Genomic DNA, 17,877 nt, shown 5'->3' on the forward strand with positions numbered 1-17,877 from the left:
CGGGACCCGACGGGCCGGGCCGGGTTCGAACAGATTTTTAGAAAGGATGCTGGGGTTCGGGTCGGGCTCGGTCCCATCAGCGCGATAAGGCACTGAACATTTTGAATTTAAAACAGCTTATTATGTAGGTAACCAATGGGCCTGTTTCACCTGAGGCAGATGTTCGTTTTTGGATTAAATAAATGTCAATATTACCCTAACATCCGTCTCCTGTGTGCGGAGGTTTGTTAAACTAGCTGTGACAACAAAGACGTGCGTATTAAGCTCCATGTGGCAGCGCAACGATGGAAGAAAAAAAAAAAAGAATTGCCGCAGGAGATTTTAAAACCATTGAAAACGAAGGAAAGTCACTTGTGTGGAAGTGTTTCTACATAGTTGTCAAGGCCGATAGTGATGGACCTGTTGGTTCTGTTCAATGGAAGGTTTCCCAATGCCTTCCTACAATTGCTTAATAAAAGCGGCTTTCCACACAAACAAACGTACATGTGTCATTAGTATGAGAACAAATGCGATTTTAACTGTTCGGGCTCGGGTCGGGCTCGGACATAAATACTTAATGCCTGTCGGGCTCGGGTCGGGTTCGGTTACTGCTCTGTCGGACGCGGGCCGGGCTCGGACAGAAAAATCCGGCCCGATCCGCACTCTAGTCTGCATGCATCATGTCAACTAGTTTGTGCCGAATCGGTTTTTAACACAACATAGGACAGGGAAGTCGTTTAAGTTGTTTTTCCCATGATTTCCAATAAAAAATCTAAAATAAAAATGGGAAAAGGAATCACTTGGAATGGTTTTTTACCTATCCACTTGGCTAGTAGCCAAGGAGGACACTCTTCAGAAGAGGCAATTATCTTCCCTTGAGTTTTTGCGCGCGAAAGTCGCCGGACGCCACAATCTTCTGAACATAGACATACTGAGAAATACAGAGAGAGTTGTGTGGAGCTGATAGTCTTAATTAACTTTGTAGCAACTCATTTGCCAATGGCTTGCATGTAACAGACGTACAATAATATCAAAAAGTTACACACTAAAGCTTTAAAAAAAAAAAAAAAAAAAGTATTCCTCTTATTATATTTATTGTTTTTTCACAAGATACATTCTGAAATAACGTCACATATCAGTTTGTGTCCATAAATGTCCTATTTTCAATGGATTTTTCTTTCATTTTCATTAGTTTATTCAATATGGGGGTGGAAGGAGCAATATGTAGATGCTGCTGTTGAACTGAGACTTATCAGAAATTTCAGTTTACAGCAAAGTGCTGATGTTTTTTTTTATTGAAAATGTTTTTTATGATTATCATCAAGTAGGTCAGAGTTGAAGCCCGGGCTGCTGCGTCGAGGAGTAAACGTCTAAATGTGGGCACTACCAACTGAGCTATCCGGGCGCCCACAGAGCAGTTTTGATGGTGCCTCATGTTATAATGCTCCATGACATGTTTTATCTGTTACACAGTGAAGGATAAACTTTAGCTATACTTTACAAAATAAAAAAAATCTTAGCAAATCGAATTGGAATCGAAATGTCTGGCAGAAAAATTGCACTTATGTTTTTCCCCCAAATCATTCAGCCTTAACCCTTGTGTTGTCTTCCTGTCAACCATGGTCAATTATAGTATCGCTTTTTACAACATTTTTGCCACTTTTTCAATGTTTTGGGTGCTTTTTTTTATGTTTTTGGTGTTTTTTTCCAAAGGCTTTTGATATTTTTAATGTCTTATTTTAACGGCCCATTTCTTTTGTCAAAGAAAAATAAAAAGTTAACTGAAAACGGGTCAATTTGACCCAAGGACAACATGAGGGTTAAGCATGTGTTTACACATTTTTGATTGCATGATGTGGGAAGTTATAAAAACTTTCTGATGTGTTAAGCCATTGTAAAGCAGCTTTTCAGTATTATCAGGTATTCCAAATGGCAGGTCATTTTTAGGAATACAGCAGCCTTTAGCATTTTAGTCCTATCTGGTGTTCAACATCCAGTCTGAACAAGAGATAAACCAAATACGGACTGTGACACCTTAGAATTGCACCTTACAAAACTCCTTTATCTTCACACACCTTTCCTTTTTTTAGTTTGTAAGTATCACAGTCGTGCTTTCTGTGTGTGCTCTCTTCATGTATGTATGTGTGTGTGCAGACTCAGCGAGGGTACTGGCTGCAAACGCGACCAGTATTGGCTTGGACACGATAGAGGAAGAAGAGGAGAAAGCCAGGTTCTTTGCCCAGCTAGAGGCGGGGGCTTCTGCAACTATAGATTACTCCAAGCTGAACAGAGAGCTGGACTCAACTAGTTCTACCATGGGTACTAACCTCAGGTAAACACACATGCTGTAGTATTACACCCACAAAATAGTTAAGGCAAAAGTAGTCTGAACAAATCAATCATGAAGGTGTCCCACCATGCTCCTTTTTAGAGACAAAGAAACACAATTGAAAATGTTTTGTAAATGGACTGAATTTACTCCAGTACTATACTTTAGTACAAATGTTGTACTTGAGATTTTTCTTTTCATACCACTTTCTACGCCGCTACATTTCAGAGAGAAATATTGTAATTTTTACTCCACTACATTAACCTGAAAGATTTGTTTACTTTACAACACATGTAGTTTATCAAATCTGATTTTTTTTTTAAACAGCCAACAATGAAATGATTAGACCATTAAACACACAACTGTTTGAATCCGTGAGTGTAAAAATTGGACAGTCTTCTATTTATATTTTTTTATGTAAGGTATGTTTGGGTCCCTTTTACACAGACATTGATCATAATGTGTCTGTATTTCTTTTAAATAAAAGTACTGATATACAGGAAACAACTTATTGACTGTGAATGCGCGTATTGGCAGTTTCTGTTTTTTTTCTTCTTGTTTCCCTCACCTGTGTCCTCTGATAACAGCTGACAGTAGGTTGACGTTTCACAGCGGTGTGCCAGCTCCAAAAACTGAACAAAACAACAATCCCTTAACAAAAGCACTCCGTCTCGCCTGTGATTCACACAATGCTACGCCATATGTGCGCAGCAGGTGTAGCTAGTTAAAAGCTACATTCCGCAGCACATACGCTCCGCTAACGTTCCAAATACGTTATGCGTTCATAGTAGCCAAAGTCGCTCAACGGTGCCCTTAGTTTCAACTGTTACTAACTATTGCTAAATAGTTGTGTGATGTGTACATCAATGGTTTTTTTTTTTTTATGTATTTGAAAAAATGATGTGCTCTAAACCACAATTGTGCTAGTTGTGGTCTTTGGACACCCTCATAAATAGTTGTGTGTTGAATAGATCGCATCAAGATTAAGGTTGTGACTGTAATGTAACACAGATAAATATTCTCTCTCCAGGAAAGCCGAGGATGCAGTGGAGCAGAGTGATGATGATCAACGGGAAGCTGTCGCAGAGTCTCCAGGTAGAGTAATGAACATTTGGCGGATTCTCTGTTTTCTTTATCTCTCTGTTTCTGTGTCTAAATCAGGTCTTTTCTCTCTTTACAGGTTCCCCACATTACAGTGAGGATTTTGAGGAAGAGGAGAATGACAAAGAGCCACTGAAAGAGGTTTGTAGTTGGAATCTGTATTGAGTATACTCATAAAGTGTTCTTTGATAAGTTAGGACCTTGATGTGTCTGTTAATCGGCAACTGTGCAAAAATACCAGGCTTAAACAGAATTAATACACATGCAAAAAAAAACTGCTGTCTAGCATTGAAATGTTGGTTTAGAATTTAAATGGCCATGTTACAATTAAAGCTTCAAAATAGGCGGTACAGCCCAACTGGATGGTTTTGAAACTTCATGCCTTATTTATACTGAAATATTAAAAACTTCAGTTTCAGTAATCCATGCTCTTATCTGCTATTATCTTTTCAGAAGTCTAAAATGTTGCCAATTCTTGCCAAAGGTAAGAGAAAAAGACATGATATTTCACTGAGGTCAAGGGTGGGTGTTTGGAAGAATACTATTTTTTAGTCAAATTGAATACGGCATGGGGTTTGACAGTCTCAGAAGCCTGAGGCGGTCAAAATACTTTTGAACGCGTTAACAAATGCTCCACATTTAACGCATAACATATGTGGATCGTTCTTGAAGCGGATTCTGCAACCATACGTTGCTACTGTAACAAATGAAACTGGCTACACATGACATCAGTGAGACAACAGTGCGTACAGGTAAGTGAAGCTTTGCGGGGATCCACTCCAGTGGGAAAATTTGTATTTTGTGGTGTGTGGAGCCCTTTTACTCTGAACTGGGTCGTATAGTGTCTATATTTCTTGAATTAAACTACAGATACACAGACAATGACCTACAGACTGCCAACTAGTGTATTGTTTTGTGTGTTCTATTATTAGGCAAGGCAAGGCAGCTTTATTTGTATAGCACATTTCAGCAACAGGGCAATTCAAAGTGCTTTACACAAAATCAGTTAAAAAAACAGTTAAAAAATAAAAACAGATAAAACATGTGAATAGACAGTTAAAAATAAGAACATTAAGACACATAAAACACAAGAATAAAAGTTACAGTGCGGCATAAGAAATTAAACATGAAAGAAATGAACAGTCATGTAAAGAAAGGCAACATCATAAAGAAAGTTTAAAATTAATTTATTTAACTAACCCATATTACACAAACTAGTTGAAGATTAACATCACTATGCTGGGCCCAAAAGTGAAGAAACAGACCCCACCATCCCTGAACAAATCCTCACCGAATTGTTTTGTCTGTGACTCACACAACCCCACGCCGTGTGTGCCCTGCAGGTGTAGCCATTACGGAAGATACATTTGGAAGTCAAACAAGCTAGATGCCACTTAAGTCCAGAATCGTGAAACTGGTGGTCAGTCCCACATCATGTAAAGAAAATTTGCCAGGGGCCTTCATAGTGCATAGACTGCACAAGGGATCCTTTATCATATTTATGCGTCAGCGTATACACTGGGTTAGATATGTTCTGTTGGTGATCAGCATTGCAGAGGCCTCCTTTATGTATATATAGATGTGGGCAGTCTCCACATTCTGTCTAGTGGTAGGTTATCACAGTGTTGACACACATTTGTTCTTAGGTTTTTAATTTACATGTGGGTCTGGTGAATGCTGTGCTTTAAATTTAAAACAAACAATTTTCACTTAACTGTTCAAAATCTGAAACTTCAAGTTGGGTATTTTTATTCCGTTTATTTCAAATACCAATCAAACAAAATAACCGTTCTCCTTTTATCTCACCACAAGACCAGTAACCACGGTCTTGCTACCTACAGCATCACACACTGGTTGTCAATGAAATGGCTCCAACACATACGAAAGAATTGATTCACTGTGGACGCCTCATCCGTGGTTTTTTCCCTGTATAGTAAATTTAGAAAGTGGGTGAATGGGCAAAGACACAATTTGCTTTGAGAGCTGCAAATAAAAGAAACTTAACTGACTTACGCAACTTTTGTCTCAGTTTCTCTCCATGATTCCCTGGATGACACAGGTGGAGAAGACAGAAGAAATGACACAGCACTGGACAGAGGTAACACAACACACATAGGTGGAGTTTGACATTCAAGCCGTGGGGGCAAAAAAAAAACAAAAGAACTCATTGTAGCAGCTGAGACCTGGCCTACCACTTGGGGAACACAGCACGGGCACATATGGACAAAAGAAACATGCTAAAACATATACAGTTGTGTTTATAATAATAGTAGTGTGTTTAAAAAAAAAATGAATAATGCTCAAAATCCTTAGAATAGCTTTTAATTCCATAATATGATGCATTGGGAACACTGCACATTCAATTCCAAATCACAACATGACAAAAATTGATCAAGTTTGTGTGTTTCTTTACAGAAAGTGAAGAAATGGAATATTAGACTATCAAGACTTTGTTCGCTTACTGGTGTGTTTTTGGTCATTGTATTGTTGAAAGACCCATTTCAAATGCATTTCCTCTTCAGCATAAGGCAACATGACCTCTTCAAGTATTTTGATGTGTTGAAACTGATCCATGATCCCTGGTATGCGATAAATAGACCCAACGCCACAGTATGAGAAACATCCCCATAACATGATATTTGCACCACCATGCTTTACTGTCTTCACAGTGTACTGTGGCTTGAATTCAGTGCATGGGGGGGTCGTCAGACAAACTGCCTGGACCCAAAAAGAATAATTTTGCTCTCATCAGTCCACAGAATGTTGCGCCATTTCTCCTTTGGACAGTCAATGTGCCCTTTGGCAAATTTCAGCCTATTCAGTACATTTCTTTTTTTCAGCAATGGGACTTTGAGGGGGCTTCTAGCTGATAGCTTTGCTTCACATAGCCTTCTTTGGGTGAGCTGACTATAATTTTCTGCTTTATATGTTTTCCCCTCTCCAATCAAATTTTTAATCAAAGTCCGCTGTTCCTCAGAGCAATGTCTGGAACGACCCATTTTGCTGAGTATTTCAGTGTGTAACGCACTATAACCAGCATGCACAACCAGCTCCAAACAGGTGAACGAGGCCTCTCCACTTTGCCTTTTAAACAAAGTGGAATAAAACTTATAAAAGTCAAAATCTACACAAAACGCGCAATCAATTAGTAAACTTACAGCAAATTTATATACATGGCATTTGGGCAACCTTTATTGCAACGTTGGCACGACAAGATGTCAAACGGTGCAACGGTAATTTTAGTTTTTGCGTCCTGCATATGCGTTGACAATGGTCTCAGGTGAGAGCTACTTGTCACATGACCCAGAGCCCTGAAAAAACATTTGTTTTACTAAAGCAATATATGCAATCAGATGTATTTTCTACCACTATTTAGTTGTTTTGTGGTAAAATATCTCTAAAATATTTGGTCATGTCAGACGGAATTATTCCACTCGGCCAAAGTACCAGGCGATATAATGCAATCTTGAAGTAAAAATAGATCATTTTGTAACATGCAAGGTTGCACTCCATTTAAAACAATACATATTTAAAATGTACAAAGGTCAAGTTTTATTTAAAGAAAGTTCTTTAGAAGTACTTTTGAAAGACAAGCAGCCTCTCAAGCGCAACACCGAACACTGAGATATACAAAGTAGGAGAAGAGGTTGTCATAGCAGTATGGCAGCAGGTAGCATACTACTATCCATACATTATTAAGATTGGCTCTACAATCCAAAGCCAGTCCACCGCAGAGGGTCCTAAAACACCAATTCTAAATAATTGATCAATTATGGCCATCCCATTCTTTTGGAAGATGTAGCACATTCTAGATCAGAAATCAAAAGCAAAATCAATGTTACCAAGTTTCACACTGGAAAAGGAGGATCACATCAAGGGCCACACATACGTATAGTTTATTGACATGCTGTTATTTTATCAAAAAGTCAAATATTTTCGACTGCGTTGTTGCATGTCTCATATAATCTCCCCACATAGAAGTTGGTCCACATAAAGCCCTAAAAAGGTCATCCATTATAGAGTTATATATAGAGTATAGAGCAAATTATTTTGACATGTGTTCTCGTCCTTCCAAGGGGCGCCGTTTCCCTTTGAGGTCATTTAAGTTTCATCGTACATTGTTTTTGACACAGATTACGCTAAATATGTTTTTTGTGCAGGCCAGTCGTATGTGCAGAGCGGAGGCTCAGACATGGAAGCTCTTCACGAGGCCTACAGACAGATCCATGTTGTGGAAGATTCAGATGACCATAATCCCCATTATTCATCTCTAGAAGGGAGGCGGGGGGTAAACAGACCCTTGTCTCCATCCTCCCCTACTCAACATGCCAGCCGGTCTCTTCAGCCTGCTTCTACCAATGAGTCAGGTCAGACACCAGCATGTTGTAAACAGTCTTTATTATTCATGTATTACTTTTTAAACAAATTAAAGTTTTCCATGGAATTCCAGGAGAAGTCTTTTGGTCGTATCACTGGTATGTGACCTGGATAATCTAGTAACACAAGTACCCAGTTTAGTTTGAAGTAAACCAAGCCTCTTTATTTTTTATTATAATTGTCCCCTCCCCCCCTTCTTTTTTTATTAAGTTTAGGATCAAGTGCCAACAGCTACAAGTTGACATAATAATAAAAACATATAGTCTGTTTGTGTTTTTAGAGCTACCCACTGCAGAAGAGTTGATGAGGCTCATCCGGCCAGAGAAGGACCATATGAGGGGCTTCACCCTCCAGCCTGTCAGGTAAGAAAGGCAAAATCCTACTTGGAATTATCTAACATGAAGAAACACGTCACAAAACATCAACAGACTGTTCGTTATTCTATTATTTTGTTATTTGTATGATTTAGATTGTTCACCTGTTAGTCTTACTGTTGCATGTATATGTAATGTCTCAGACTAATATGCCTACCTGTGAAAAAGAGAAACAGCTTTATCTCTCCTACTGCAAAACTGCTTGGAGCCTCCACAGAACCAGAAATCAGCATCAACACAGAATGTTTTAGTGTGGTTTTCTCTTTTCATTTTCTGATTACAGTGCTGTAGGACTTACCCAAGAAAAGCCATCCCGCTTCTTGGAAAGTAGTTTCCCAGATGTGACTTCTCCAGAGTCACAACTGAACCCACCAGAAAAGGCTGACCCTGTTGAAGGAGTAAAAGGAGCCATGGAATTATCCAGCTCCCCAGACATTCCCAACCTGACATGGAGCATCAGACAGGAAGTAGAGAGACTAATGCAGGACCAGAACAAATCTTCTACTTACACGTCCTCTCAGGCTGGTAAAGCTAAAAAACAACAGGTGGGGAAAACTTGCAAACTTGGCTTTTGTAGTTGTATCAGGCAGAACACCTAGTATCGCATTGCCAGACCTTCCTCCACAGCACTGCGGAGAATTGTCTGGCTAGACCGCAAGAGATCTGAGGAGCAGTTAACCATAGTCTTTGGGGGTGGCAGTAGCTCAGTCAGTAGGGAGTTACCCATACTGACCTAAAGTGTGGTGGTGGACTTGTAGCTGGAGAGGTGCCAGTTCACCTCCTGGGCACTGTCAAGGTGCTCTTGAGCAAGACACCGAACCACCTTTCCACTCACTCACTTCTACTCACTCCCCCTCATTCTGACATCTCTCCATTTAGTGCATGTATAGGTGCTGAATGTGCTGTATGTAATTTGTGTAATAACAGAGTGGAAATTGAAATGTTTCCCTTGCGTGATTAATAAAGTATACATTATTATTATTAGTAGTAGTATTATTATTAGTCCACCAAAATTTAGAATTCCAACACAAAGAAAGCTGAAGGTGAGGGACAATTGGCAGCTCTTCCGGCAGCACCTGAACATTCCCCTAGATGAGTTATTGTTGAAATAGAACAGCTAACACAGCAGTAAGAGGTGTGATCAGATCCAGTAGAGCAAAAGCTAACCTGTACTCACCTGTTGTTGCTGAAACAAAGTGTGCTGTGTTCTCCTTAGTTAAGTGTCAGGACACCCTAATCAAACATTTGAAACAGTATTGTAAACAGGGCTGTAGTCAAGCCTACCTTTTCCGAGTCTAAGACAAGTCCAAGACTAGGACTAGTTGAGACCGAGTCAAGACCGAGTCCAAATAAGAGACAGTCAATACCAAGACAGAAAAAAAAGAATCCTCTTTAAGGAATTTCACTCAGGGTACCCAACCCTGTGTCGACGGAAAATATTTCCCCTCTTTCGCTTTTCAAAGGACATAAAAACATCCCATTTTCTCTGAAGTCTACCATTAGCTAGCTACCATAAATGTAGCCTACTTTTAAATGCCATAATTTCCCTTTGGGCTCTGGTTAGTATACAAACTCAACATTTCTTGTTGACACCTGGCTCATTAATATTCTGCATGAACTAATTCATGAAAGGAGCAACTTTAGAATAGATTTAACAGCTTTTTCTGGAACAGCCTGTTTTGATTAAGTTGACAGATTATACTAAAAACAGTAATTTTGCATAAGTAGTGGAAGGTTATCCTAATGACATAATGATGTTGCAGGAATATCCAAAGCTTTTAGCACTTTTCAGCATCATAACATACAGTACAAACCTAGTATTTTTCAAAAACAAGTGTGGGGAGAGCTTTTATAAACCTGAAAAACACCTCCACCAAACTGTCTACAACAGTATTACAACAATGCAGATAAAGAGGGGGGTTATAACTTGAGAGGGGTTTTAAATTTGAAACAACAGTATGCTTGGACAAACCTTAAAAGTATGTGTATGTTTGCGAAATAGTCTTTCCCCCACCCCTAATGAACTGCATTTATATATATTTATATTTCTTTTAATCGCTCAAAATAAAGATTTCATTCATTCATTCATTAAGAGCGTTATGTTGTTTCATGTTTTCAACACACTATTGTGTAACCTTGAGCAATTTTTCCCCAGGCCTCCCATGGCTCCACTATTTCTCACTCCTATACATCTTCAGTGAGGAAACCCACTGTGGCTCCCATGCGAGGCAGGAGAGCGGAGGGGAGAACAGCAGTGACTTCCAGGTCATCAGGGCTGAGTAGAACTACTGCTTCAGCCAGAACCCAGTCTTCTGTTTCCCGTCCTCTGCAGCATCCACAGGAAACAGCCAAATTCACAAAGAGCCAAGAAAAAGACGACAACACAGGTTATTTGTTGCACTGGTTGAAAAAAAATGGCAGTTACCCTTTAAGTTTGCCCAGTTACTGAATTCATTGCAGAGAATGGTTTGGAGGTGTGGAATCACTGTATCGTGTTTGGAGCTGTGATGTAAAGGTACTGACCACCTTTTACGTTTGTTTGAGTAGCAGAGCCGAGTCTGAAGGCAAGCAGCGAGCTGGTGGCATCTGTTCAGTCCTTAGTGTCTGTCCTCCGACAGCAGATAGACACCGGCAGTCACCAGGATGCTACAGACACACAGGAAGTCAGAGGTCCTCAAGAAACCAGACAGACGCGTCTTCCATACAACAATGTAGGAAAACTCTTAATATCCAGCTGACTTTATGGTGTTTCAAGCCACAAGTGGTTGACACATGTTCTTAGTACAGGGCCAGGGATGTTATCAGGCCTAAAAGATTTACTCATAACTCTCATCAGAGTTTTTCTTACATCCGCTGTGGATAGTGATAGTGTCTGTAATACAAAATTGTTTCTGTATTGTAGGATATGATATAGCAGTTAGCTGTTAGTATACTGTAGTACTGTCATATTTGGACAAATGTAAGTAAGAACAGACCTTTAGTCGTTTGTATGTCATATTGGTATGCTGAGAAGATTCCAAACCTTTAATGACCTGCTGTGTCAAGTAGAGTTATTTCCAAATTTTGGAGTACAATTAATTTTCCCAGAAATAGTTGTGATTAACAATCTTATTGTCTAGTTTTTAAATAAATTCCAGGATACATCTTGTTATATACTGTATACAGTGTGTGTGTGTGTGTGTGTGTGTGGTGTGTGTTGTGTGTGTAATATATATATATATATATATATATATAGATATATATATATATATAATATATAATATATAATACAATATATATAATCTATATATATACATACACTACGGTCAAAGTTTGGGGTCACTTACAAATTTCCATGCCACTCCTTATAGACAGAATACCAGCTGATCTGAGTGGGTGGCTGATCTTTAATGCAATATCTACATTGCCCATTATCAGCAACCATTGATCCAATGTTCCAGAGGCACACTCTGTTTACTAATCAGATACATTTAAAAAACTAACTGAGAAAAAACTGGAGAATCCTTTTGCAATTATGTAAGCACATAATGTAATTTGAAACTGCTGACCGGGTTAAAAAAAACATTGCAACTGACCTCAGCTGGTATTCTGTCTATAATGGAGTGCAATGGAAATTTCTAAGTAACCCCAAACTTTTGACCGTGTGTGTGTGTGTGTGTGTGTGTGTGTGTGTGTGTGTGTGTGTGTGTGTGTGTGTGTGTGTGTGGTCTGTGTGTGTGTTGTGTGTGTGTGTGGTGTGTGTGTGTGTGTGTGTGTATATATATATATATATATATATATAGAGTTATATATCACTATCTATGAAGTAAACAAAGCCACTTTATCTGTATCTATTTTAAAACTTTATTTTTCTAACTGTACCCCCTAACTTTTGTTTCTAGGATATAGGGTCAAGTGGCAACGACTAAAAAAATAAGTAGTCTGACCAATGATCACTTATATTCTGACCATTTGGCATATCTGAACAACATTAATTACCAGGCATACGCCTTAAAGCTTTAACTTTTTAATATTAATAAAAAATGTGTCATTCTAGCACTATAGCTTTAAGACCTTAGCTGATGTCAGCAATTAATTGCAGTTAAACATAGGAACCGTGATTATGTATAGAAATTGACAATTAGACAATTATTCCATAATCGTTACAGGCTCAGTGTCACGGAATTGTTTCAGGGAATTTCAGGGAATGGACAAGTAGCTGTTTGGAGGAGCATTTTCTAAAGGATCAGTTGTCGGTGCTTTCAGATGGGATTCCAGTAAGGGATCGTGTCAGTGTTGCGGTGCTAGTTAATGCTACTGGATAAAATATGAGGGAGAAAGTGGAATGTTAACAGTGTACACTGCTCTTCATCTATGACCATTTGTCCTCACAAACTCTATTCCGTAGGATTGATTCTCCACAGGACATGAAGCATCTGATGTCAGTGTTGATGTGTTATTTGCAGAGGGAGGGGGACCACTCAGTGGTGGAGGAGCTGAGAGTCCAGCTGGCTCAGAAAGAGAGGGAGCTGCAAATGATGAAGGAAGGCGCAGAGGAGCTCAACTCACTCAGACAGCAGAACTACCTACTGCAAAGCAAGGTGCAAAAACACACATCTACCACACAGGACCTTTCAAAACAGAACAGGTATTTTATGCTTTGTAGCCATTTTTGTTGCATATATTATACTACTCACATTCACATGGGTGATTGAGGGTAGATCCTTAATCAGATCTGCTAGAATGGTCGACATAGTTAGGTTGAGGCGTGAGAAGTAGGGGTTGGTTATGGTTAGGGTGGGAATACCAGGGTAAGCCAATCAGAGGCAGAAGTAGTCGGGCGATGAGGCTCGTCCTTTGACGTCTAGCGGATCCAATCTAGCATCTACCATGATTGAGACCGAAGGGGGATTCATGATGACGTCATCATATCTTTCATGTCCGGCGTGAAACATTTTGCCAGGGAGTGTGGTCGTGCACCTCCAAACTTTTTGTACCTGCGCTTTCCGTTTCAACAACTTCATGTACAGACCACAGGGAGTCAAATGGCCTTCAATTTGTGGTCAGAAAGACACACTGTGGGAAAAGAAAAGGCATCTTGCTTAAGGGTGTGGGAAAACACTAAACTGCTTTGTCAAAGCTTAAAAGTGGCCTCGCGGAAAGAGTGTTCTTTACGTCAAGAAGCAGACGGTACTTTAGACTTGGAGAAAAGTGACTTTAATAGTTATAGTACACAAATTCCATGCCTTTCATTTTCTGTCATTTATAACAAAGGTGAAAGACACCAGCAATACAGCATAAAGATGCTGTGGTCCCAAAACAAATGTAACTTTTCCCGCTTTGGCCCCCCTACAGGTTTTCTCATTGTGACTACAGGTCGTGCTACCCGCTGCTTTGGCCACCCTAAAGGTTGTCTCATTGTGACTACAGGTCGTGCTACCCGCTGCTTTGGCCCCCCTACAGGTTGTCTCATTGTAACTAGAGCTCACGCTACCTGACGCTTTGGTCCCCCTACAGGTTGTCTATTGTAACTAGAGCTCACGCTACCTGACGCTTTGGTCCCCCTACAGGTTGTCTTATACTAGAGCTCACGCTACCTGACGCTTTGGTCCCCCTACAGGTGTGTCTATTGTACTACAGGTCAGCTACCTGACTTCGGCCCCCTACAGGTTGTCTCATTGTAACTACAGCTCACGCTACCTGACGATTTGGTCCCCCTACAGGTTGTCTCATTGTGACTACAGGTTGTGCTACCTGCCGCTTCGGTCCCTACAGGTTGTCTCATTGTAACTACAGCTACGCTACCTGCCGCTTCGGTCCCCCTACAGGTTTTCTCATTGGAACTACAGCTCGCGCTAAAAGTTACATAGTGTTGCTTTAATTAAATTTTACAAATGATAGCCACATATCAAAGAGAGGGAAAATAATGAAGGCAAGGATACTGCATGACACATGGGTGGTCCTTGGCAGAACATCAGAAAATAGAGAAGAAGCTGTGTTTTCTTTCTCTCCTCAGCTGCGAACAGCAGAAGAGGCCAGTCAGAAGAAGAGATGGGCTGAGGCCACGGACTCTGCTAGAGGCCAAAAGCTCCAACAATTTGATAAAGAAATAAAAGAGCAGGAGACGCTCATAAAAGGTTACCAGCAGGTTTGTTTCCCTGAACACTTATCTCCTAATGTTAAAAGATCATTCTAAAAAAGAATTCTTCTTTTATCAAAACAAAACTTAATGTTGTTAACTTATGACAAGGACTAATTTTAATTCAGGTTCAATTTTATTTATAGTACCAAGTCATAACAAGTTATTGCAAGACACTTTATAGATAGAGTAGGTCTAGACCACATTGTATAATTTACAAAGCTCCAACAATTCACCCAAGAGCAAGCATTTAGTTCCACAGTGGTGAGGGAAAACTTCCTCTTAGGCAGAAACCTGGGACAGATCCAGGCTCTTGGTGGGTGGGCGTCTGCTGGTGCTGGTTAGGACTCAGAGACACTTCTACAGATATAAAGAAAAATGATTCATTATGATATAGCAGTTGGCATGATGAGCAATGGCAATTATGAATACAAAAAGATAATGGAACTGTGACTAAAAATTATAGTTGTAGCAGTTCATCGTGAAGCAGGGCATAGCGAGCAGGACATTTCTGACTCTGAGATGCTTAAATCATCTACAATAATTAACAATAAATAAGGGCCCAGACTGAAACAACACTGCATTGGTGTCAGTGTGATGTCACATTTCGTGAGATGCTGAAATAGGAAGTCCAGTTTAATTAATCACAATGACAGCTATTTTCTCCTCCTTGCAAAGAATGTGAGCCAAACAGTAGGGCTGTGTCCAAAATCCCTCCAAAGGGTTTGTACCCTATTAAATCCCACAATGCACTGTTCCACATTTTTATAGATGCAAAACTTTCAGCAAGGCTAACACAACAGCTGTCAGTGATGACACACACTGATGGTTGTATAAGATTCCAAAATCTAAATGTTCTGCTCACTATAGAGTCCTGTATTATGTGTCTGTTATACGTATAGGGAGTAGTGAATGTTTGAACGAAGGAGGGACCTTGTGCGCCTGGAATGTGCACATGCACACAGTCTACTGGCCAAAGCAGTGCGTTGGCAGATAATGTCACATTCCATTGGGGTAAAACCTTTTGGCTACCTTTTTTTTTCTTCTTCTCTGCAGCCCTCTACATCTGCACCACCATTGTGTTGGCTCAGCAGTCTTCATTAAATACAATTTAATCAGAATCAGTAAAGATTTATTGATCAGTAAGGATTTATTGTAAAAATGTATTATTCATTGTGAAGATTGCCATGTAAATAGCACTTATAAGGATTTTTTGTTGGTTTGTTGCATACATTTAAACATGATTAAACATTCAAATGAAATAAACAAATATCGAAACAAATAACACAAACATATTCCTAAATAACATTAGGAAATAAAAACGAGGCTGCATGTATCAGTGTAACAAATGAGGATTAGTGACATTTTTTTCTCCCCTTTTTTGCATTTTTTTCGTCTTTCTCTTGTGTTTTGACTATATTTTCTATTGAACTCTACTAAAACTAAGGCTATTTTTCAGGAGAATGAGAAGCTGTATGCACAGATGAAGGCTCAGCAGGTTAAGAGTAAAGCCAACACGGAGGCCATGTTCAATGAAAACCAGAGGCTGCTGAGTGAGCTGGCTTTCACAAGGTGGGTTCGGTTAAGGTTTGTGTTAGGGCGTTTTCACACCTATAGTTTACTTTGGTCCCAGTCAGTTGATGAGTTTGTAAACTTGGAGCAATGGTTTCACACCTGGAAAAATCCAAGCATACCAAAATGCGTCATTACAAATCACGTAAGAACGTTCACTCGTCTTATTGGTCGGATGTGTCTGGGGCGGGAGCAAGAAAGTAAATACAGGAAGAAGGTCCTGTGTTCTGGGCTAGTGCATATTTTTGCATCTCCCTGGTCAAACCAGTTAATTTAATTTAAACAATCAGACATTGTTTCACGAGCAACGTTACTACGTCTGCTCTGGTCACAGAGACTTGGCTCTGCTCTGCCGGTGTCTGTCTCCAACTGAAAGAAAGCTGTGAACCATTTCTGCTTATTTGTGTCTTCCAAATATGAATGTCCATTTAAAATGAATGTTTGCCTACTTATAATCATCACATCATTTTTGTGTCGTCATCACAATATCAACTGGCGCAATAAACACATTGGGATAGGCTGCGACATATCGCGAAAGACACCGATTTTTTAGTTAGTTATTTAACTGTACTTTAAAATGTAAATGCGGTTCTTTTTTAAGTGTTGCCTTTATATTCAATTCAATGCTGAATTTGTTTTGATAAAAGAATGTTGGAAAGGATTTTCTTTAATTTCTTTTAAATTCATCAAGCATTAGTTGTATTATACCTGAATACTGAAAGCAGCAGAAATGCAGGACTGAGTACAGTTTAATATCTGTTTTATCGCAAGTAATATCATTATGGCGACATTCAACATCTTTATCGCACATTGCATATTTCCCTCATATGGTGCAGGCAGCCCTACATCATTACCTTTTGTAATGTATTTTTCCAGAAATTATTTTGTTAAATGTTTGTATTCTCTATGGCATTTTTCGATCTTCACCAGGGAGCAGCTGAATAAAACCTCAAGGACTGTGGGAAATGTATGCTTAATGGATCACACTCAACGCATTACAGACTTGTTAGCCCAAATGAATACATTTCAGGTAAGTACCACAATCACTAAAACATTGTTTTCTTAAGTTCTGACTTTTCTGTTTCAGCCCCCTCAGTTACCAAAGCTGTGTTAATGTGTGCAGAGGAATGAGGCCAAGCTGTCTGAGGACATTCGCACACTGAAGCAAGAAAAACAGGCTCTCACGGTAGACCTGCAGCTAATGAAAAAAGAGAGGGAGCTAGCCAAAGCTCAGGCCATGTCTGCCTCAGGTAAAACAGAATTAAGAACAGTGCTAGTGGGGGAATTTAAATAATTTCTTTTGCAAGTCTTTTATACATTCTCAGGGATCGTGTGCTCTGTGTGTGTGCAACCAAATGTGTGTCTGTGGGAGAGAATGTTATAGTGAGGGTGTTTAAAAATGCTCCTTGTGTGTGTGTGTCAGATCTCTGACTCTATTTCTGTTTCCGATAGGATTGCGACACACAAACACACAGACACGCACACACACACAAACACACACGCACGCACACAGAGGTGCAGATGGAGTAAACACAAGCAAACTACGTCGGCTCTGCACTTTTGTTGAAGTCACAGTGACTCACGGCAAAGCTGATATAGTGGTTTCAAGTGTGGTTATAGTTTTTCAAAACTTCATGCAGACACCATTCACTGTGATATGATATTAATGTCGAGGTGAAAGCGGTCGCGGTGCTAAACGACATCTGGATTTACTCAAAGATGAATTGATCATAACTGATCTACAAAGCTTTAGTGAATTATTTGTTAACCTTTCAAGGTTTAAGTTTAGAAACCTTTTGTACATGATGTTTTTTTTTAGAAAGTGGACGCAGCCCTGAGAGCTGCAGGCTCTTGGTTACTAGGAGCCCATTGACCAGGATGAAGACACTATGCAAGCACTTGAATTGCTTATTGTGAAAAGGTGTGCTATGAAATAAGTTTCCTTGCTTCCAACCTCAGCCTGTCAGTCAGTCCCCAGGGATAGAACCACTGTTGTGCCTGGTTGTCTCAGACGAAGTGTAACCAAC

At 39.7% G+C, this 17,877-nt stretch overlaps 1 protein-coding gene and 1 long non-coding RNA gene across 6 annotated transcripts in view; one reads left to right on the forward strand and one right to left on the reverse strand.

Annotated features, from left to right (window-relative positions):
• cep162 (centrosomal protein 162) overlaps positions 1 to 17,877 on the forward strand; it is a gene marked incomplete in the record, with an annotated part of 129,535 nt that overhangs the window by 9,507 nt on the left and 102,151 nt on the right. For 4 of the 5 annotated variants that reach the window (XM_032518517.1, XM_032518514.1, XM_032518515.1 and 1 more), the window contains 15 exon segments: positions 2,134 to 2,311; positions 3,339 to 3,403; positions 3,480 to 3,550; positions 3,863 to 3,893; positions 5,439 to 5,507; positions 7,570 to 7,776; positions 8,067 to 8,148; positions 8,444 to 8,705; positions 10,316 to 10,547; positions 10,708 to 10,871; positions 12,606 to 12,740; positions 14,156 to 14,287; positions 15,738 to 15,850; positions 16,781 to 16,880; positions 16,974 to 17,100. In XM_032518517.1, the coding sequence (XP_032374408.1) occupies positions 2,134 to 2,311; positions 3,339 to 3,403; positions 3,480 to 3,550; positions 3,863 to 3,893; positions 5,439 to 5,507; positions 7,570 to 7,776; positions 8,067 to 8,148; positions 8,444 to 8,705; positions 10,316 to 10,547; positions 10,708 to 10,871; positions 12,606 to 12,740; positions 14,156 to 14,287; positions 15,738 to 15,850; positions 16,781 to 16,880; positions 16,974 to 17,100 (1,968 nt within the window). 5 annotated transcript variants of the gene reach the window in all.
• LOC116691164 (uncharacterized) overlaps positions 6,659 to 17,877 on the reverse strand; it is a 631,246-nt gene continuing 620,027 nt past the window's right edge. Inside the window, exon 2 of the long non-coding RNA XR_004332442.1 lies at positions 6,659 to 6,696. This is a non-coding gene — a long non-coding RNA (uncharacterized LOC116691164). The remainder of the gene's footprint in view (positions 6,697 to 17,877) is intronic.

Source organism: Etheostoma spectabile, chromosome 6, assembly GCF_008692095.1.
Source record: "Etheostoma spectabile isolate EspeVRDwgs_2016 chromosome 6, UIUC_Espe_1.0, whole genome shotgun sequence".
Taxonomy (NCBI): Eukaryota; Metazoa; Chordata; class Actinopteri; order Perciformes; family Percidae; genus Etheostoma; species Etheostoma spectabile.